The sequence below is a fragment of the Diorhabda sublineata genome, chromosome 8, assembly GCF_026230105.1.
Source record: "Diorhabda sublineata isolate icDioSubl1.1 chromosome 8, icDioSubl1.1, whole genome shotgun sequence".
Taxonomy (NCBI): Eukaryota; Metazoa; Arthropoda; class Insecta; order Coleoptera; family Chrysomelidae; genus Diorhabda; species Diorhabda sublineata.
Genome location: NC_079481.1, coordinates 6900977 through 6924622, shown reverse-complemented (window position 1 = coordinate 6924622; position 23646 = coordinate 6900977). Strand labels below are relative to the sequence as shown.

At 32.4% G+C, this 23646-nt stretch overlaps 1 protein-coding gene across 1 annotated transcript in view; it reads left to right on the top strand.

Annotated features, from left to right (window-relative positions):
• The window catches only part of LOC130447867 (uncharacterized), a 40394-nt gene extending 20399 nt beyond the window's left edge, over window positions 1-19995 (top strand). Inside the window, exons 3-8 of the mRNA XM_056784904.1 lie at window positions 2681-2803; window positions 4564-4912; window positions 7183-7408; window positions 15055-15272; window positions 18340-18573; window positions 19797-19995. Coding sequence (XP_056640882.1) covers window positions 2681-2803; window positions 4564-4912; window positions 7183-7408; window positions 15055-15272; window positions 18340-18573; window positions 19797-19995 — 1349 coding nt within the window. The remainder of the gene's footprint in view (window positions 1-2680; window positions 2804-4563; window positions 4913-7182; window positions 7409-15054; window positions 15273-18339; window positions 18574-19796) is intronic.
• Window positions 19996-23646: the final 3651 nt, after the last annotated feature.

Genomic DNA, 23646 nt, shown 5'->3' with positions numbered 1-23646 from the left:
TCAAGGCCAGTACTAGTTCCAATTACTGATGTCTTCATAGGACCATAACTAGCTACATAATTATCCTTAAAAAAGTGTAATTAGTGCCTAGAAACCTGTCAATTTTTGAAAATGTTTTCGATGATAAATGAATGTGTTTCGATTATTTTCGAGCCGCCCTCGTATAACTAATGTTGTATGTTTATAAGTTCAATTAATTATTGTTCACAATAACTTTAATATTTGATAACTGTAGATAAAAATGATTCATTGAGTGAATTAATAGATAATTCAATACTTCACTGTACATTTCCCGATTATAATCACTTTTTTTTTATTTACAAATATTATTATTACGTTCTCTTATATGGATACCGAAAAATTAATTGGATACCGATGTTGTCGTGAAATTATTAGCCTTTAGGTCTGTTCTGTTTTACGTAGGTAGATATATCAAAAATTATAAATATATAATATGAAAAAACTTCACAATATGATACCATAACCTAACTATTTCAATAAAGTTGCGTCACTCCCACGGAATACTGATTCATAATAGAATTATTATTTACAAATTACTGCCGTGACCATAAAATTTGATAGTTGTTAATAGATAATTCCAAAACAGATAAAGAATCTGTGTAAACATAAAATATGAGCTTCGAATTCATAAAATTCAATGTGATATACGAGGAGTTGTTATTAGATAAAAAGAATGTAAAAATACGTACATTTTTAGATGATTGTACATGCCTAGAAAAACCGTTCGCCATAAAGAGACATTCTGAAGAAAATTATCATAAATAGAAAAGGTTTGGACTGGTTAAAAGCCCCGTATCATAAGATCTGTGAGTACTACTTCGGGTCGGCGAATTTGGTGGTTGTGACTAGGTAAAGCGCTGGTTTCTTTATCAAGAGTAGAATTTTTACAATTAATCTTTCTCTATCGACACTGAGTGAGTGAGTCGCAGCTTCCACAGTCTCCAGACTCCACACAGCGAGCTGACAGTTGTGGAGAGGCACTTAAAGTTCCAAGAAAAATCAAAATTTCAAATAGAAAATAATTTGGAAGAAAGACTTCGAGGGAAAAACATGCGTTCTTCTTAAAACTTACGGTTTCTCTAAGTTTTAAGACAAATTCTTTGCTCTATTTTGAAACAACGGCTGGGATTTGAAGAAACGGCTATGCTGATTTATTTACAGTAGTTAGAGGTACTAAACATATAAATATAAAAGTAGTCAAAAGTCATTTTTGAACCTAGTAAGTAAGAAGATGATTGACGAAAATTATTTTTAATGTAACTGACATAACTTTTGAACAATTTTTTGTTTATAACGCCATTTTGTTAATGTGTAATTACAAACTATTTTTATACTACTAAATTTTGTGCCAAACATACGTTAGAGCGAAAATGCAGAGAATTTTTTAAGTTTGAAGGATACAGCAAAGCAAATCGATCAGAAATCAGAAATTAATCAAAATATTCATGTTTTTTTGGTTTTGTCGGCAGTAGAATATTCAAATTAACAATGATGTCATCTCATCACGATGGTTCATCTGGTACATTGAATTATAATTTGAAAAAACAGTGAATCAAAATAAAAAAAGAATTATTCTATAGGACAAACAAGGAGATTATGTAAGAAAAGATGTAATCAACACGAAGGTGCAGATTTCGATTTAAAATAAGAAATTAATTGATTTGAAACGGAAAAAACAGTGAATCAAAATAAAAAAAGATTCATTCTATTGGACAAACAAGCAGATTATGTATGGAAAGATGTAATGAACACAAAGGTACAGATTTCGATTTAAAATATGAAATTAATTGATTTGAAACAGAAAAAACAGTAAATCAAAATAAAAAAAGATTCATTTTATTGGACAAACAAGGAGATTATGTAAGAAAAGATGTAATCAACACGAAGGTGCAGATTTCGATTTAAAATAAGAAATTTTTTGATTTGAAACAGAAAAAACAGTGATTCAAAATAAAAAAAGAATTATTCTATTGGACAAACAAGGAGATTATGTAAGAAAAGATGTAATCAACACGAAGGTGCAGATTTCGATTTAAAATAAGAAATTTTTTGATTTGAAACAGAAAAAACAGTGATTCAAAATAAAAAAAGAATTATTCTATTGGACAAACAAGGAGATTATGTAAGAAAAGATGTAATCAACACGAAGGTGCAGATTTCGATTTAAAATAAGAAATTTTTTGATTTGAAACAGAAAAAACAGTGATTTAAAATAAAAAAAGAATTATTCTATTGGACAAACAAGCAGATTATGTAAGAAAATATGTAATCAACACGAAGGTACAGATTTCGATTTCAAATAAGAAATTAATTGATTTGAAACGGAAAAAACAGTGAATCAAAATTAAAAAAGATTCATTCTATTGGACAAACAAGCAGATTATGTATGGAAAGATGTAATGAACACGAAGGTACAGATTTTGATTTAAAATAAGAAATTAATTGAATTGAAACAGAATATATATTTAGAGGATTTCAAACAACAATCGAGGGATTCTGAAATATACATGATCCGATCAAACTCAATTAAATTGGTGCAATTCAAACAGAACGACATAAATTTTTGATGTGTGGAGTTTATTTAGCTATATCGACTTGAAAAAAAGGATCAACGGATTACTAACATTAGATCAATTATTAATTTTTTTTTCAATTTCAGGTGATAATGTGGATTGTTGGATGGAAATTCAGCATGGAAAAGGACCTTGGGCTCCTCCAGTAAGTGGAATCGTTCCTTTGGGTTCCACGTTGACGCTAGTTGTCGCCATAAACGATTACAGAGGTAAATATCAAACATAATGATAATTCCATCATTTTCTTGGGTAATATAAATAAACTTTAGTTTAAAAATAACACTAATTAATTATGCGAAATTATACAATCTAGTGAATTTGTTTTTTAAACAGTTTTTTTTCTGTCAGTTCCTTCAGGACGCGTGATGCTTTTTATTTCACAGCTTCAAAAGACTCGAATCTTGTTCCTTTTAATGCAGATTTAACTTTAGGAAATAGGTAGAAGTCACACGGTGCAAGATCCCGCGAAAAAGGTGGGTGATCTAGCACTGGAATGTTGTGATGAACGTGAATCATCTTCAACATGCCTAAGTCACTTGAAATACGTGGATTTATTGTGACTATTAAGAAAAAAATTCTTTTTGAAAAGTTGTTTTGCGCTACAAAGACGATCCTTACGGTACTTGGGTTCAAAGACAAAGTTAAGTGACAAGACAACATCAAATTGCTTTATAAATTTGTCTATTGATAGAATTTGATGAACTTTTAGAATTCTACTGGATTTTTTTCATAAAATAATGTTAATTTTTGACTTGAATCGCGCGTGTCGAATCTCTATGAGCAGCGTAGCGTACGACGATGCAACGACGCTAGCGCTCGTCTCGGCTTCTTGATTAATCATTCGGACGGCTACAGAAAATCGATTTACGCAGATGAAACAATACCTTTTTCGATCTGACAGCCTCATGGCGATAATCATATGATAAACAATGAAGTAGTTGTGTGCTCTCCGCTACAATTTCCACAATAGTTCGTTTAATTCATTAAAAATATAGTCGATACTTTTTAATAGTGTTTATTTAATACCTTGTTAGTGAAGTTATTATATAAACGTTCTTTTAATAGACATGTTTATTGCATTAAAAGTACGAGCGTTTCTTAACAGTACACGATACATAACTACATAGAAAAGCTTCCCAGTGATCTTGTAATATATTACCGTCTTTGCATATTACACGAAGGAAACGAGCGAATCCGAAACGAGCGTGTCAATTACTTTAACATTCACATTTTATCCGCAACATTGTAGAAAATGTTAGAGCGACTATATGAATGCGGATTTACATGTTCTCGGAGATACAGATATATCTTTGAATTATGTTATGTAAATAATTAAAAGTTCCTCTTAATTATAATGTCTCAAATATTTAAATTACTAAATGTTATATAATAATAACAATCTTAGTATTTAGTACACAAAACATACCAAAAAAGAAGGTCAACTTGCATGTAAATTTCGGCAGCGCAAATTTAATTCCGCCATTTATCAATCGTGGCGCTAGTGTGTTAAAAATGTGTCATTACTGTCAATGTTTAAATGTCAAGATTTTTCTCAATTTCCCCAACGCTTTCATGATGTGTGTTCACAAAGAATTTTGTAAAATTCGATGCTTACCATCAAATTATCAAATGTGTGAAAATAATTTTTTGGAAAGCGATCGAGGATACTGACATTGAAAGTCCGCCATGTTGTTTCAACTGAAAAACAACTAAATTTGCATTTCTTCTATAACAGAATCCAAAGGCAGACCATTTAGCCCTGAAGATAAATGATGGACAAATGACAGTTTGTATCTTCTTTAATCTTCTCGTATAAAAGGTTAGGTTTTGTGAGGTTAGGTTGAGTAAAGTTAGGTTAGGTTTTAACACAATTTATGTCATTGGAAATGTGTGAAAGCCAATGAAACCTTCGAGAAATAACTGCAGTGAATAATTTATTCATGATTGCCGATTTCTTTTTTTGTTTCAGGAGAATTTGACATGCGCGTAAAATCGTGCGTAGCTTCTGACGGTACCGGTCATTTAATTCAATTATCCGACGAATTCGGGTGCGTATTGCGACCGAAAATGATCAGTCGTTTCTTGAAAGCGCGCGGCGCAGATGACAGAGCGTCAGTTATCACTTACGCATTTTTTCACGCCTTCAAATTTCCGGACGCGCTCAGCGTCCACATCAAATGCAAAGTGGAAATTTGTCGACACGGTTGTTTGGATCATTGTCAACTGCAACCGGATGGTACCGGCGATACAAAACCGGATCTGTCGCACTACAAGAACCATTTGGAGAGGAAGGACGATAGATTGTCTTCGGAGGAAAAGTAAGTTCGAATTTTTTCGTTTTGAAGCACCAAAGTTTCAGATAAAGCATAAATATATTATGGAATTAAATAAAATAAAACTTTTAGTCACCTGTCATCCGATTACGAATGTAATTGTATTTCTTTTAATATCAACAAGTTTTAGTTTCCCAAGAAGGTGAAATTCTAGAAGATATAACAATAAATGATGTCTTAGACTAAAGGATTTTGACTCCTCTAATTGCCATTTGTTTTATAATGTCCTAGAACAATATTTCGTTTCTAAGCTTAGTTCGTCCAGGTACAAAAACCGACTCCATGACGTTGCCTGCAGATAGAATGGTATTTGTCTTCTCTGTATCCGGTTCTCGCTTTTCAGTCCATTGTTTTGATTGTTTTTTTGTTTCGGGTGTAAAGTTGTCGATCTACATTTCATCCATTCTGTGAAACATTGCCAAACTATCGTGGAAAACATCTGGACGACGCTGTTTTTGAACAACCGCGGCACCCATCTTGCGGACAGCTTTCTCATGTCCAAATTTGAAATGTCTACTATGGCTAGATACATTTTGAGACCTAATTCATTGCTAATTTTTTGTAAGGTTTTCAAAATACTTACCTAAACAAAATTAGAGTGAGTTATTATAAATAACCACGATGTTTCATTGAATTTGGATTTAAATTAGTTAATGTGTTGACATCGAACTTCCATTGTTCTGTAAAATTTTTTCCAATATTGTATCCGCATTCCACCTAAACGCTTTGATGAAATTTCCGGTATTTGATGTTCCAAATCCTTATTACGATCAGCTGTTCCGGTTTCTCAGATTTAATATGATCTACGTGCTTGAAATTTCTGAAATTTGTTATAGTATAAGGTTTCCATCAATACATTAACAACTGAGATCATCATCAACCTAAAATATGTTATCATATTATTACGGTAAACAAAATGCAAAAACTTTTATTGGCGATAAAAGAAATACAAACATTTTTATGACTCTAACAGTAAATGGATTTGTTTTGTGCGATTCTCTGAAAATTCCCAACGAACAGTAGATTTTTTTTATAATATCCATTGTTTTTATTTCAACATCACCGTTTCTAAGAATGTAATATTTCAAATTGGTGACAATTTAAAAAGGTGGTAAAAAACTGTTAAAAAAACAGTATTCAAATATATAGGGTGTATATACAGTCACTGATGAGTGAATCACGCCTAGGTCTGGAGTTCGGGGTGGCCAAATAAATGAATTTCCACTTCTTATATTTGATCTGATCTTGTGGCGACTTTCGATCAGATACAAACATTTTCAAGCTGTAAATCATAAGGCACGAAGTGTCCAAATTTGCGATCTATCATAAGTCACGTAGCTTTGGAGAAACAACCTTAGATAAGTTGCAAATGGCAGCATGGTCATGTCCCACGGCACCATTTTAGACTTTCTATGAAGATCTCCAAAGTGAATCAATAAAGCATACAAGAAATAGAACAAGGAACCCGCTGTCCTGATTGGGCATCTTACCATTTTAAAGGAATGTGAGGTGCCCATAGATAAGGTAATGGACACCATGTTTTCCAAATAATACTTAACCAAAAACTATGAAATTATAATGAGTTGGTAGCGAGGTATACCCAAGAACAAAGCTCAAAACTCTTATAGAGTCAAAGCTAGTATGGAACTCCATCGATAAAATTACTCTTATTTGGACACATCGGAGTACTCGGCAAGACAATTCCTTTTATAGGACCAAAACTTTTCGTAGATTTCTCAAAAATCTATGATTATGAGGAAATGGGAAAACGAGAGCTCCAGGTCTGAAACAATCGAAAAGATTTCTTTCTTATATCAACCAGATGGTCTGGAAAGGTACAAAGGAGGTCAGGAGAGAGAGAGAGAGAGAGAGAAATAATCCGCATAGCCCCCAGACATGTAGACAAAGACTACAGACACTAATCTAGAACACCTGCGATCTGCAAGCACGTCTGCGTTTTGCACAGGATCATCTAAATTAGACGAAGGAACAATATGGATCCGTTCTGTTTTCAGATGAGACCAGGATATGCCTCCTTGGTAGATCGAAGATCTGGAGAGTGACTTGTAGATTGCTGCTTTGAAGAGCGGAGTGCTTATGCATTTCATGGTTAGTTCTATGCCGAATCGTATGAATGATGTTATCTAATTAAAGTCAAAAGTTTACAGTGGATCGAATTCTATGCACGCGAGTAGTTGAATACGGTCGAAAGCCCTATTGAGATCATTAATTAATTATTAATTTTTTTGTTACAGAATTCACGATTCTCCCAATCAAAACGTAGACGAAGACGATTTACTTTACGAAGAAGTGATCTTGAAAGATGACGGTGGCCTATTGTCGGATAGTAAATTATCAGGTGCTGTGAAATTATCACTGAGCGGAGGCCAGTTAGACAACAACAGAATTCAGTCGAAGAAGAAGCCGGATGGAATTGTAGATGAGGAGACAGAACTTGATATAACGGCGATGTCGGATAAGGTAAGATGTCTTGTAGATAAACAGTGGTGCAACGTGTAGTTTTTTTTTCATTTTTCTAGAATTAAATGGCTTGTGAGTTTTTCAAGAAGTAACTTGTCGAAATCTCATTCTATTTATGGTACGATTACGATTTCTGTGGTCCTTAAATTTGGTTTCTGGTAGTATTTTTGATATATTGAAGGTTAAAAGTGAAATAACCGAACATAACCTAACTTAATCTAACTAAAATCGATTTTATGCCGGAGCTCGACGTTTCCAAATATAGTTACTAATTTTTTGAGTTTCCTAGGGGTGTTGGAATATGGAAGTGAATAAGAACAAATGAAAATTTAAAGGAATTGAAGCAAAATCAATGAATATTGAAGAAAACACGAAGAAAAATCAATTTTAATCAATTAAAACCGAAGAAATTTGAGAAATTGTATTGAAATCGATGAAAATTTATTAAAAATTTATGAAAATCAGTGAATATTGATAGAAATTAATGAAAAACTGAAGCAAAATCAAAGGATATTGATGAGATAATGGGGAAATATAAATAACGAATATTTAAAAATGCAGAATGTGGAAATGATGAAAAAACTAATGGAAATCAGTTGATATTAAAGAAAATTGATGAGAAAATGAAAACAAATGAATTGTAAGCAATGAAAATCTTAGATAACTACCAAAAGCAAACGAAACTCGTTGAAAATTCACTGAAAACTAATGAAAATCGAAGAAAATTAATGGATATTGATGAAAATTGATGATAAATTGAAGCAAGATTAATGGAAATTGAGGAAAATTGATGGGAATATAAATTAAAATCAATGGAAAGCATTGATAATCGCAGAAAACTTGAACAAACAAACGAAAAACAATGAAAATTTAATGAGAAACTGAAGAAAAACTTATTGTGAGCAATGAAAACCGCAGAAAAATAGCAAAGATCTAGGAAATCAGTAGATTTTGATGAAAATTAATGAGATACGGAAGTAAGATCAATGAATATAGGAGAAAATTGATGTGAAAATAAAGAAAAATCAATGGAAATCATTGATAATCGTTGAAAGCTTGAGAATTGATGGGAAAATGAATGAAAATCAATGGAAAGCATTGATAATCGCAGGAAACAAACGAAAACTATTGAAAATTTAGTGAAAACGGATGAAAATTGGTGAATATTGATGAAAATTAATGAGAAACTGAAACAAGATCAATGGACATTGAAGAAAATTGATGGGAAAACGAATGAAAATCAATGGAAAGCATTGATAATCGCAGGAAACAAACGAAAACCATTGAAAATTTAGTTAAAACGGATGAAAATTGATGAAAATTATTGAATATTGATGAAAATTAATGAGAAACTGAAACAAGACCAATGGACATTGAAGAAAATTGAGGGGAATATAAATTAAAATCAATGGGAAGCATTGATAATCGCAGAAAACTTGGAAAAACAAACGAAAACTAATGAAAAGTTAGTAAAATGAATGAAAGTTAGTTAATATTGATGGAAATTGATGAGACAATGAAAATAAAATGAATTGTGAGCAATGAAAATCTTAGCAAGCGTCCAGAGGCAAACGAAACTCGATGAAAATTCAGTGAAAACTGATGAAAATCAAAGAAAATTAATGGATATTGATGAAAATTGATGATAAACTGAAGAAAAATCAATTTTGAGTAATGAAAACGTCATAAAATTTAAGAAAAATAATGATAACATCGATGGAAATCAGTGGATAATAATGAAAATTAATGAGAAACTGCAGCAAGATTAATGGACATTGAGGAAAATTGATGGGAAAATACATAAAAATCAATGGAAAGCATTGATAATCGCAGGAAACAAACGAAAACTATTAAAAATTTAGTTAAAACGGACGAATATTGATGAAAATTAATGAGAAACTGAAACAAGACCAATGGACATTGAAGAAAATTGAGGGGAATATAAATTAAAATCAATGGGAAGCATTGATAATCGCAGAAAACTTGGAAAAACAAACGAAAACTAATGAAAAGTTAGTAAAATGAATGAAAGTTAGTTAATATTGATGGAAATTGATGAGACAATGAAAATAAAATGAATTGTGAGCAATGAAAATCTTAGCAAGCGTCCAGAGGCAAACGAAACTCGATGTAAATTCAGTGAAAACTGATGAAAATCAAAGAAAATTAATGGATATTGATGAAAATTGATGATAAACTGAAGAAAAATCAATTTTGAGTAATGAAAACGTCATAAAATTTAAGAAAAATAATGATAACATCGATGGAAATCAGTGGATAATAATGAAAATTAATGAGAAACTGCAGCAAGATTAATGAACATTGAGGAAAATTGATGGGAAAATACATAAAAATCAATGGAAAGCATTGATAATCGCAGGAAACAAACGAAAACTATTAAAAATTTAGTTAAAACGGACGAATATTGATGAAAATTAATGAGAAACTGAAACAAGACCAATGGACATTGAAGAAAATTGAGGGGAATATAAATTAAAATCAATGGGAAGCATTGATAATCGCAGAAAACTTGGGAAAACAAACGAAAACTAATGAAAAGTTAGTAAAATGAATGAAAGTTAGTTAATATTGATGGAAATTGATGAGACAATGAAAATAAAATGAATTGTGAGCAATGAAAATCTTAGCAAGCGTCCAGAGGCAAACGAAACTCGATGAAAATTCAGTGAAAACTGATGAAAATCAAAGAAAATTAATGGATATTGATGAAAATTGATGATAAACTGAAGAAAAATCAATTTTGAGTAATGAAAACGTCATAAAATTTAAGAAAAATAATGATAACATCGATGGAAATCAGTGGATAATAATGAAAATTAATGAGAAACTGCAGCAAGATTAATGGACATTGAGGAAAATTGATGGGAAAATACATAAAAATCAATGGAAAGCATTGATAATCGCAGGAAACAAACGAAAACTATTAAAAATTTAGTTAAAACGGACGAATATTGATGAAAATTAATGAGAAACTGAAACAAGACCAATGGACATTGAAGAAAATTGAGGGGAATATAAATTAAAATCAATGGGAAGCATTGATAATCGCAGAAAACTTGGGAAAACAAACGAAAACTAATGAAAAGTTAGTAAAATGAATGAAAGTTAGTTAATATTGATGGAAATTGATGAGACAATGAAAATAAAATGAATTGTGAGCAATGAAAATCTTAGCAAGCGTCCAGAGGCAAACGAAACTCGATGAAAATTCAGTGAAAACTGATGAAAATCAAAGAAAATTAATGGATATTGATGAAAATTGATGATAAACTGAAGAAAAATCAATTTTGAGTAATGAAAACGTCATAAAATTTAAGAAAAATAATGATAACATCGATGGAAATCAGTGGATAATAATGAAAATTAATGAGAAACTGCAGCAAGATTAATGGACATTGAGGAAAATTGATGGGAAAATACATAAAAATCAATGGAAAGCATTGATAATCGCAGGAAACAAACGAAAACTATTAAAAATTTAGTTAAAACGGACGAATATTGATGAAAATTAATGAGAAACTGAAACAAGACCAATGGACATTGAAGAAAATTGAGGGGAATATAAATTAAAATCAATGGGAAGCATTGATAATCGCAGAAAACTTGGGAAAACAAACGAAAACTAATGAAAAGTTAGTAAAATGAATGAAAGTTAGTTAATATTGATGGAAATTGATGAGACAATGAAAATAAAATGAATTGTGAGCAATGAAAATCTTAGCAAGCGTCCAGAGGCAAACGAAACTCGATGAAAATTCAGTGAAAACTGATGAAAATCAAAGAAAATTAATGGATATTGATGAAAATTGATGATAAACTGAAGAAAAATCAATTTTGAGTAATGAAAACGTCATAAAATTTAAGAAAAATAATGATAACATCGATGGAAATCAGTGGATAATAATGAAAATTAATGAGAAACTGCAGCAAGATTAATGGACATTGAGGAAAATTGATGGGAAAATACATAAAAATCAATGGAAAGCATTGATAATCGCAGGAAACAAACGAAAACTATTAAAAATTTAGTTAAAACGGACGAATATTGATGAAAATTAATGAGAAACTGAAACAAGACCAATGGACATTGAAGAAAATTGAGGGGAATATAAATTAAAATCAATGGGAAGCATTGATAATCGCAGAAAACTTGGGAAAACAAACGAAAACTAATGAAAAGTTAGTAAAATGAATGAAAGTTAGTTAATATTGATGGAAATTGATGAGACAATGAAAATAAAATGAATTGTGAGCAATGAAAATCTTAGCAAGCGTCCAGAGGCAAACGAAACTCGATGAAAATTCAGTGAAAACTGATGAAAATCAAAGAAAATTAATGGATATTGATGAAAATTGATGATAAACTGAAGAAAAATCAATTTTGAGTAATGAAAACGTCATAAAATTTAAGAAAAATAATGATAACATCGATGGAAATCAGTGGATAATAATGAAAATTAATGAGAAACTGCAGCAAGATTAATGGACATTGAGGAAAATTGATGGGAAAATACATAAAAATCAATGGAAAGCATTGATAATCGCAGGAAACAAACGAAAACTATTAAAAATTTAGTTAAAACGGACGAATATTGATGAAAATTAATGAGAAACTGAAACAAGACCAATGGACATTGAAGAAAAATGATTAGAAAATAAAGAAAAATCGATGGCAAGCATTTATAATCGCCTAAAATTTGATAAAAAGTAATAAAATTTGATGAGAAACTATATATTTAATCTGGAAACACGATTTTTAGATTGACATGTTTGTATAAAAAATTCCTTATTTCTGGTATGTATCCAATTGCTTATGACCTTCGAATTAAATCAGTTAAAGAAAAAATATCTCACAACCTAATGCATTGGTTCAACCCCTAAAGAGATTTCCACCCGACGACGGCTTAGAAGGCTTCTTCCGTATGATCTGCATGACAGATTTGTTATAGCGATCTGTAGTTAACAGAAAACGTGTGTCCAAGTGATTGTTTATAATGGATTCCTTCAGTTTTACATTTGTGAGTAATATACAGGGTTAAATTCGGAATAAATTTCTTAAAATAAGTATATAAATTAATATTACCACTAGATGTAGAATGGCAACGTCGTACTATTATAGAAAAAATAAGATACGTTTTATGATTGTTCAAATAAAGTTTGTAATTACGTAAAAGGTAAAATAAACGATAAAGTTGATTACTTTGGTTACAAATGAATGATGAGAAATACTAAGAATCGAGTTGTTTTATTTATAGCCGAGAAACAATGAAAATTACTTCTTTAATAATTATATATCATAAAGACATAAATCAGGTGTCGAGCAGTGACGGAACTAACGGAAAAGCTCATGCCAAATATTTACTATACGAGGATGATTCCAGAAATAACTGACCCAACGAAGAAAACACAAAAATTTTGGAAGTAATCTACTTGTAGATCCATATAATTTTTTGCAGCGTTGTTCAATAAGCTCGATACCATTTTTACAAGTCTGGGAACAGAAAATAATCCATAGAGGCTAAATTTGGCGAATACGGTGCATGAGATAACTTTAATTCAGATATAAATTCGTATGAAGTTTTATTACAATGTTGTCAATAGTTTCGGCAAAATCCTGAAAAAATTCGTTTAAAATTAAAAATAGTTTTACGGCCTCTGATTTCGCATATTCCATAATATCTGATTTATTCAATAGAACAATTAGTTGGTTCATTTGTTTTTATGGTTTTGAAGTGTGGGAAACATATTCAGTACTACATATATGAGCTTTTGTAGTTATTATTATTGATTATTCTATTAAATTACAGTTAAATAACGTTCATTAACTTCACCCGATATTAACATACAAATAATAATAAATCAAATAACGAGTTTTTGTCGTATGAATGAATATTATGTTCCTCATGACAAAGAAAGTGCTACATTATGTTTCCTTAGCGATAATTTATTAACACGAAGCTTTAGTAGTAACAGCTATTTCGCGCTTGTATTTACTTTGAAATTAGAATGAATTAACTCAACTTTTCACTCAAAAAAAATAGCAGTAAACACTTGGAACTTTTTGTACGAATTACATAGAATTATTTCCCCAGCTGAACACCTTCGGAAAGTAACGTTTAGTTGTTCGACTTTACCTCGCGAAGTATAAATATAAAAATATCTTTAACGAGGAGGGAATTTACCAAAAAAAAAACTCTAATATTCCCATTTGCACCCTGAAATACCCCTCCGCATGCCAATGTTATATTCAGCCAACTGCATCGGAAACGATTTAAAAAAATATTTTTTTAAAGTACTAAAACATTATTTTATAATCTAAATCCTTCATAGAACTGATTCCCTTTGATTTTTTTCGTTTAAGTTTATTTTTTGACAAACTAAACGATTATAAACTAACAAAATGCCTAAATATTATTTTCCCATTTATATCACTCAATGAGTCGTGTGACTAACACACAGATGGCGCTGTCATTGTCAAATCCATATGACGTTTATGGAGTACCAACTTTTGAAAGACTATGTGTCAAATTTCATGACATTTCGATAGGTCAGAAAAAAGTGACAGCTATATAAGTGAAGCTGTTTTTGTTAATTTATCATTGCTTATAATAAAAAAAAATACAGTACAAGCTCAGCAATCGATTCGAGAAAATTATCCGGACTTTGCTCCATTTATTATTGATTTGCTGAATTTTCACGAGGTCGTACAAACACCGATGATGGTGAACATTCTGGTCGTCCAATTGATGTGGTTACTCCAAAAAACATCAAAAGCTGATGAGATGGTTTGGGGATGTTCTGGAGGAAAGGCGACTGGTAAAAATAGAAGAAAATATGAAGAAAGAAAACAGGAAATATGTCTTAACATCATAACAACGATCCCGAGTATTTCTCGAAGCTGTGCAAAGAATATTTGAAATAATTGGAAAGTAAGAATGTAATTTAATGATTTGACCGTCACAATCGGCTGACCTCAACCCTATCGAGTTATTGTGGGACAAATTGGACAAGAAAGTCAAAAAGCAGTGTCTTACTTTCACTTTACATCTTTGGAATATCCTGAAAAACTGATGGATATGGAAAAAAAGTAACAAGGGGCATTGAATTACCAAAAGCTATGAGAAAATTTGTACCAAACAATATAAGACAGTCAGTTATCTATGAAGCTTGGAGAGTTGAATAAATTAGAAATATCTCAAGGTAAAATATTTGCGATGGAACCAAAGAAGAAGAAGCGTACAGAAAAATATCAAACAACTACTAGAATTGTATAAGAACCTAAGTAAGACACATATAATTGAAGCAAAAGATGGTAAAACGGTTCTAAGTAGTGGAGAAGGGATAAAAGTAGAGGAAGACCAAGGAAAAAATGATTGTAGGAGGTTAGAAGATATTTGGAAACAGTGGGTTTGAAGTACTGGCAAAAAATTGAAAGAAAGTGTGGAAGATATCGAAGCTGAAGGCCAAATACCCATGTAGAGTTGAAATATATATACAGTCACATGAAAAGAGTAAAAAATAACAATTTAAAAGTAAATACAATAATTTTTTTTTCACTAAAGCAATGAACTAGATTTTCTATCTAATATAATTCAATAAACAAACTTTCCACTTTTTTTTTTTAGGAAATTTATCCAATGCCTCCGAAAGACAAATTCCCGCACGGTCCTAGAAATATTAACGAGCCCTTAGTAGGTCCAAGGAGTTTAGATAGTGGAAAATTCGAGGAAGCACAACAGAAAACGTCGAACAACGAAGACACCAAAGAAAATATTTTCTCCAATCGACATAAATCCCAATCGTTCGAAGGTAGAAGGAAACGATCCGTCGTTGTTTCGGACAGGTGAGAAAAATTTACGTTAAAATTTAAACGGAATTAAATGGAGGATGATATACACGGTGTTTCAAAATTTTTGTTAGCTGAATATACTACAGTAATATTTACTATTACATTATCTGGTCCTTCAAGCCGGATAATCTATAAAAATGAGTATAGTGTTGATATGTTACTTGAAAAATCCTTTTTCATTGGTATTTTGGAGTTGTTTCAAAATATTTTTTAAAAAAAATCGATTCCAATTATTAGGTAATATCAACTTCATCCGAGCTCGACGCTGTAGCGTTGTATTTCCTGAATATAGTCTCCTTCCTTTTTGTTTTTTGAGTGTTGGATATCGGTTGAGAGTCTTCATCGGATATTTCTCGAAAATATCAAAATTTTATCTTGATTTCAAGTTAATATCAAGACAAGAAGTAGATATTGAATACAAAATTTAATAAACTATCAAATTAGAATTCATTCTAATTTTAATCCTTGTCATATTCTCGTGTCTTCTTCATCAATCAAATATGTTCTTAGAATTGTCCGCCCTAGGCTCATTGGAATAATATCTAGAAAGGTGAACACCATCTTGCAGACATATTCAATTTTGTCATAATCATTTTACAGTTCATGGCCTCGCAAGCACCAATTTTACAAGTGAAGCTTAAAATTTAAATGTCACTTTAAATCTTACACTTTTTATAAATGGCGTTTACTGAAAAACATCCGTTTAAACGGTCAGGGGGTAGTTTAAACTTCAGTTTAACATAAAATGGAGGATCCGAATCTAATTTTTCCAAATTGTTGAGATGATGATGAAGAAATTAATGATATTGTCGACGCGACTAGAAACAAAAAGTTATTCGTCCTAGAGCAAATCTTTAAATGATCCCATTTCTAGAATTTGTTGTGGTTCTCTCGGAAAAATAACCGTTTTCATTATTTTCCAAGTAATCGCATCACTTTTTTGGATCCCACTGTTTCTTTATATTTTTTCGCAAGGTTAGCCTTCATTTTCAGAGAAATCGCAGGATACTTTTTGTTTGTACAACTTTCTTAAATAATTCGACGTTGAAACAAATATCCCGTGAGTGACAAGTGACAAGAGACAAGAAGAATGTCAATTTTACAAGAGAAGTTTAAACCTCAAACGCCACTTTAAACCTTTCACGTTTTATAAATGGCATTTACTGAAAAACATCCGTTTAAACGGTCAGGGGGTAGTTTAAACTTCAGTTTAACATTAAATGGAGGATCCGAATCTTATTTTTTCAAATTTTTGCGATGATGATGAAGAAATTAACGATATTGTTGACGCGACTCGAAACAAAAAGTTATTCGTCCTAGAACAAATCTTTAAATTGTCCCATTTCTAGAATTTTTTGTGGTTCTATCGAAAACATAACAGCTTTCATTATTTTCCAAGTTACCGCATCACTTTTTTGGATCCTACTGTTCCCTTATATTTTTTTACAAAGTTAGCCTTCATTTTCAGAGAAATCGCAGGATATTTTTTGTTAATACAACTTTCTTAAATAATTAGACGTTAAAACAAATATCCCGTGAGTGACAAGTGACAAGGAGAATGTCAATTTTACAAGTGAAGTTTAAACTTCAAACGTCACTTTAAATCTTACACGTTTTATAAATGACGCTTACTGAAAAACTTCCGTTTAAACGGTCAGGAGGTAGTTTAAACTTCAGTTTAACATTAAATGGAGGATCTGAATCTAATTTTTTTCAAATTTTTGCGATGATGATGAAGAAATCAACGATATTGTCGACGCGACTAGAAACAAAAAGTTATTCGTCCTAGAGCAAAGCATTAAATTGTCCCATTTCTAAAATTTGTTGTGGTTCTATCGAAAACATAACAATTTTCATTATTTTCAAAGTTACCGCATCACTTTTTTCGATCTCACCGTTTTTTTGTATTTCTTTGCGAGGTTAGCCTTCATTTCCAGACAAATCGCAGGATCTTTTTTGTTTATACAACTTTCTTAAATAATTCGACGTTAAAACAAATATTTCGTGAATGACAAGTGACAAGTGACAAGAAGAATATCAGTTTAACTGTGACCTGTAAAATTTTTGGTTTAAACTAGAGTTAAAATCATAGTGTAAACTTTAGTTCAATCTCCAGTTTTAGCTCAAGCTGTAAAATTGCCCCTAAGTGTAAGTTGCATTTGCTTTTAGTTTTTGTTACATCATTTGGATGTTATTTTCCAAATACTCTGAACAGCTTTCATAAAATCCTAGTCAGCACCTCAAAGAGAATGTTGACGACAGATACACCTGTATGGGTTCCCATAGCAGTCAGTCTGAAGTAAATATTCCGTGAGTGACAAGTGACAAGAATAATGTCAATTTAACTGTGATTTATAAAATTCTTGGCTTAAACTAGAATTAAAACCATAGTGTAAACTTTAGTTCAATCTCCAGTTTTAGCTCAAGCTGTAAAATTCCTCCAATTGTTTTTAGTTTTTGTTTTTATTACATTATTTATATCATTTCTATGTCATTTTCTAAGCAGTCTGAAGCTATTGACTGAATATTTCTGTTTTTGTCTATAATAGCTTTCATACGAATAGATGACCACAAATTAATAGTGAGAGAAATTTCTGATCCACTTGCTTCCGGAAACCTCGTTGATGAATTCCTGGTTACCTCATATTTATGTATAATTTTTTTTAAGTGTTTCTACGAGGTAGAGTCATTTCTGTAATCAAATATGGAAATAAATTTTTGGTTATAAAACAAATAATGATCGAAAACCACCAGGTAATCTCACCGGTGGTTTCCTGGCTAATGTTTTATTACTTTGCGTGACACGTCAAGAAATATGAAGAATTTCAAACTCTCTTAAGTTGAGACAAAATATCCAATGTCAAGAAGACGTCGTTGAGACAATATTTTTTTAAAAGATATCTTAATTTTTATCGACTTTTATTAACACATGGATATGTAATTTATTTTACCTCGTATATAAGGTGAAAATAAATCCTCTGGTATATAAAAAACAATTTACTTTTCTTTTAGATGCAAATATGAATGTTACATAATAGATTTTCTTTCTTTTTTATTGCAGGAAGGTCCGTAGCACGGACGTGGGCGTCAGTAGTCTCTACGAGGTTATTTCTGAGGCCGATCTAGCATTTAGTCCGGATACTAGAGCGGAGGCCGTTACAGTTTTTCAAGGACGTATCAGAGAGGAAGTCGTCTACGGTATTTGCATGCCCGTTCCGGGATTTAGTGTTTTATTTGTATTGGTAGCCGTATCGGCGGTCGTGTCTGCACTCGTTGCTGGAACACTTCTTTATAGGTTAGTCAATTTTGCACTGTCGAAAACATAATTTAATTTTAGGGAATGTTGCGTACTCAAATAACAATTTTTATTGTCGAAAATTTATTTTTACTACTACAGGCAGTTTTTAATGCACCAAAAGTTTCTTTCATTCTTATTGCCACGCGGCAATGGTCCTCGTTATTCATTTACAACCAACAGTCACATTCATATTCCTCCATCTTCCATAGTCCATCGTCCACAAGGTGTCGCGAGTAGATGACGTGCAAATAATGTTTTGACTTTAAAAAATGTCTCATACGACCTCTCGATTCGAGCTTTAGGCCTTTTAAACTGTCAAACATGTCAAAAATACGGCCCGTGGGCCGTTTCCGACCCCTGGGTCGTATCAAGCGCCCTCTACGGATGTCTACGGATGTTTATAAGTAATTTTAAGGGCAGCGCTCGCCCAGACAAGCAATAGAGAAAGACAGTATCGCCATCTCTTAGCAGCAAGCGGAATTATCCTATTATTTCTGTCGAGAACGATAGAATCTTCCACGCGCTTCGATTCTAGACTAGAACCTTCGTTAACCATATTAAACATGTGCGTCGGCGCGACGTGAGTCAGTTGAGTCGAGTAATCGAAGCGATACGGTTGATTAGGTTAGGTCATTTTTTTTTATTTTCAATCTGGCCCATCTACTAATTCAAAATTTAATATATGTAAAATTGAGTTTGACACCTCTGATCTGTACAATCCAAAAATAGTAATAATGATTTTTCAATCGATTCCATGGGGATTCCATTTAGATACAATAATTATATTCAAATTGTTAAACTTCTATCCACTTTTTAAACATCGGTAAGAAGCAGACATTTTTTTCGTGGGTAGATTAACAATGGAGGTTAATAATTGCAAAAGAATCCAGTCCTTTAAATTGCCTTCTGTTGCAATGGTTTGCAACCCAAATGAAGTGGATTTTCTCCAATTTATTTTGCATCTTCTATAACATTTTCCATGACTTGAGAGCTATATGAAAATTTTCGTACAATCTGTCAATGAAAGCAATGATTTTATGTATATTTATTTGTGGGACAATCTGTATATTGATGCGTACCATTACCCTTTGCGATTGAAATAAAAAACAACTTTCCAGAACAAAATCAAAATTAACAAATTCGATTTATCGAAATTTCAATTTTTAGTTTGATAGCGGCATCTCTAGATAAAATTTGTACCAACAAAGGGTTTGTTTTAGGTATCAGCTTCAAAAAGAGCATCTTGCACAACAAGCACAAGGTCGAAACGCATCGATACCTTTGAGCACTTTTACCAATTGGATGGGATTTAGAATGCTGAAAAGCAAATGTAGTCGTTCACCAGCAGCCCGTTCCGCGTCGAAACAAAATGGTGAAGCGAGGATGAATGGGAAAACGACAACTAGTTCGACTACTTGAACAAAATGGCGGTTTCATTGTTTCGTATGTGTTTACGAAAAGTGACAAATTATTTAATAAAAAAAACTTAGGATATTATAATATTTATGGACTGGCAATGGAGGTTATTCGATGGAAATAATTTATTTAAAAAGGTTCCAAGATTTTTTTAGGTTAAGGTAATTATTTTTATTGGTGGCATTTAGTATGAGAATGAAAGGTTGGAAATCTTCGGAATTTTTTTGAAATTTTTAATAATAAATTAGATTATATTGATTATTTCTTCGCTTTTATTTGATGGTGTGCACTGCATTTTCGTATAATCAATTCTTTTTTTATTATAGACAAGCTTAGAAAACAGAAAAAGTAGTTTTCAGTTGAATATAAATCTTTTTTTTGTTTGTATCAATTTTTTTCTTTTTCTTCGTAGTGTTTCTCGTGAGTTTCATGGACCCAATTTTGTAGTAATCTCACTGTATAGATTATCTGCTGTTTCCTTCGTCCATCTTGATTTGATCCACTAAAATTATCATTTTTTGAAGTATCAAGATTGTATTCAATCAATCATTTTGAAAACTTCATCTGTCAAATGTCTTCCGTTGACATCTATGCATTCACGGAGTCGAGCCTAAAAGTTCTGCATAACTTTTCGCACAGTATATCCACAAGTATTGCTGCAATTTCGTCAGGAATTAGTTGTTTGAAGTCCTGGATTGCCCTGGATGGATCGGTTCCAAACATTTTCGCTTTTTGATAACACCATAAAAAGCAGTCGCAGACAGTAAGGTCGGGAGACCGAGGTGGCCAAGCGATATCTCCGTTTCGATAAACGACACGCCTTGGGAATAAAGCATTCACCGCATTCATTGACATTCTTGCAGTGAGGCTTGTTGCACCGTCTTGTTGAAAAAGTGTGTTTTAATTAATTGGAAAGCGGTGAGGAAGTTCCGAATCATTGCAACGTATCTCTCCAAAAAAATTCGGATCGATGATTCCATTTGCAGAAACTGCATCCACAAGTTGTTAAATTTCTTTCAACCTGGCAAACATAACCTCACAAAATCTGAGACGCTGTTAATAATCAACCGAGTGAAGGGATTGAACAACCGGTAGTTTATATAGATGATATCGAACATCTCATCGATCTGTCACTTATTTGAAGTCGTGTGAAGGGTCTGAAAGTCGATTGGCGTGGACTTCTTAACGCTGTTTATCGAACACGTTCGATATTTTCATTTTCTAAACGTTGATTCAGTTTGCTCGAGGCTGTTTACCCACATTTGAAAGAGTGTCACTTTTTTCTGACATATCTAAATGTCATGAAATTTGACATATAGTCTTTTGAAAGCTGGTACTTCAGAAACGTCATATGGATTTGTCAATGGAAGCGCCATCTGTGTGTCAATCACACGATTTATTGAGTGATGTTATATTTCGGTCACAATAAGACTTTTAAAATACAGTATTTTGAAAATCTCGAAATTAAAGTTGTTTAATTTCGTGGTTCACATTTTTTGAGTACATTTTCTATGATATTATTACTAGAATGCAGTTTCCATCGTCGAATTTGGACTATAAATTTAAGTTGTCTGTAAATGTTAATATTTATAAATTCTAGCTTTAAGTTGTCCCTAATTCAATAAAAACTTATTTATTAAGTAACATTTTATATATACGGGGTAGCCAAACAAAAACAAAACAATATTTCATAATAAATATTGACATAAGTGGATAAAACAGATATTTTTGTATGCCTATAAGTGATTTCAACGAGTACTGAATATACTTGAGTGAAACTAAGACCCATAGATGTTTCTAGTACTAGAAAATGTCGACAAACTTCTTATTTCAAGTAAATATTTTCATATGGAATACGACTTGATATCCAAATTAATTCAGATAAGATAATTTTTTAAAATTCCCATCCAATCGATGTAATCGGATCAGTTTGATGTAACCCCCGGTCGTTTTTGAATATTCCCAACAGCTCTCGACGTATACCTTTATGCTCTTGTTTTGATATTGATTGATTTCGATTCTAATACGTGGAAATTTCAATGAAAGTTCTATTGTTCCAATAAATTTCCGCGGATTTCACATCATCTTTGACTTGACTGGTTGGAACTTTTACAACATTAAGCTTTTCGCGTGTTTATTCAAAAATCTAAGTTTATATTTGAACTATCCTCGTATATAATATATTCTTCAGATTTCATTCAGGTCTTTTCACTGTTACAAATCATTGTTTATTGTAAGTCTTCACATTTGAGGATAATGCTTCAGCTTTTGTATTCCTGGAACGTTGCTAATTGTATCTTTCAGTTCTAAAGAACAAACATCTTGTAATATCGTCTTCCTCAGAGGCTGTAGTTCATTGGGAACATTATTTTTGGTACAATCCTCGTAGTACACTAAGGTATTTTAGTCCTGGTTGGTTGGATGACTTCGCCTCGGGCTTAATCATCGTTCTTGAAGCGTTTACCACCTAAGTGTTCCTTTAGCTTGTGCACGTGATGATAATCGCTGGAGGATGAAAGTCCTTCTGGGTTTGACAAGAGAATTGACCGTTTCCTTTAAAAAGCATCACTCCCTCCATTAGTTTCGGCGATTCCGGATCGTTCGCTGGAGTTTGGAAGATGTTTCATCATATTTGTCTGAATTTATTGTCATCCCAGGTTGCAATTAACCAAATCACAGTGACGAACCTATTGTTTTGCTTCAGGAGTGTGATGAAACAACTACGTTGCTAATTGGGTCCTTCAGTCAATATCCGGGGAGCCTAAAGAGCAAACATCTTGTAATAGCGACTTCCTTAGATGCTGTAGCTCATTGGGAACATTATTTTTGGTACAATCCTCGTAGTACACTAAGGTATTTTAGTCCTGGTTGGTTGGATGACTTCGCCTCGGGCTTAATCATCGTTCTTGAAGCGTTTACCACCTAAGTGTTCCTTTAGCTTGTGCACGTGATGATAATCGCTGGAGGATGAAAGTCCTTCTGGGTTTGACAAGAGAATTGACCGTTTCCTTTAAAAAGCATAACTCCCTCCATTAGTTTCGGCGATTCCGGATCGTTCGCTGGAGTTTGGAAGATGTTTCATCATATTTGTCTGAATTTATTGTCATCCCAGGTTGCAATTAACCAAATCACAGTGACGAAAATGTTGTTTTGCTTCAGGAGTGTGATGAAACAACTACGTTGCTAATTGGGTCCTTCAGTCAATATCCGGGGAGCCTAAAGAGCAAACATCTTGTAATAGCGACTTCCTTAGATGCTGTAGCTCATTGGGAACATTATTTTTGGTACAATCCTCGTAGTACACTAAAGTATTTTAGTTCTGGTTGGTTGGATGACTTCGCCTCGGGCTAAATCATCGTTCTTGAAGCGTTTACTACCTAAGTGTTCCTTTAGCTTGTGCAAGTGATGATAATCGCTGGAGGCAAAGTCCGTACTGCGCGAAGGATGAAAGTCCTTCTGGGTTTGACAAGAGAATTGATCGTTTCCTTTAAAAAGCATCACTCCCTCCATTAGTTTCGGCGATTCCGGATCGTTCGCTGGAGTTTGGAAGATGTTTCATCATATCTGTCTGAATTTATTGTCATCCCAGGTTGCAATTAACCAAATCACAGTGACGAAAATGTTGTTTTGCTTCAGGAGTGTGATGAAACAACT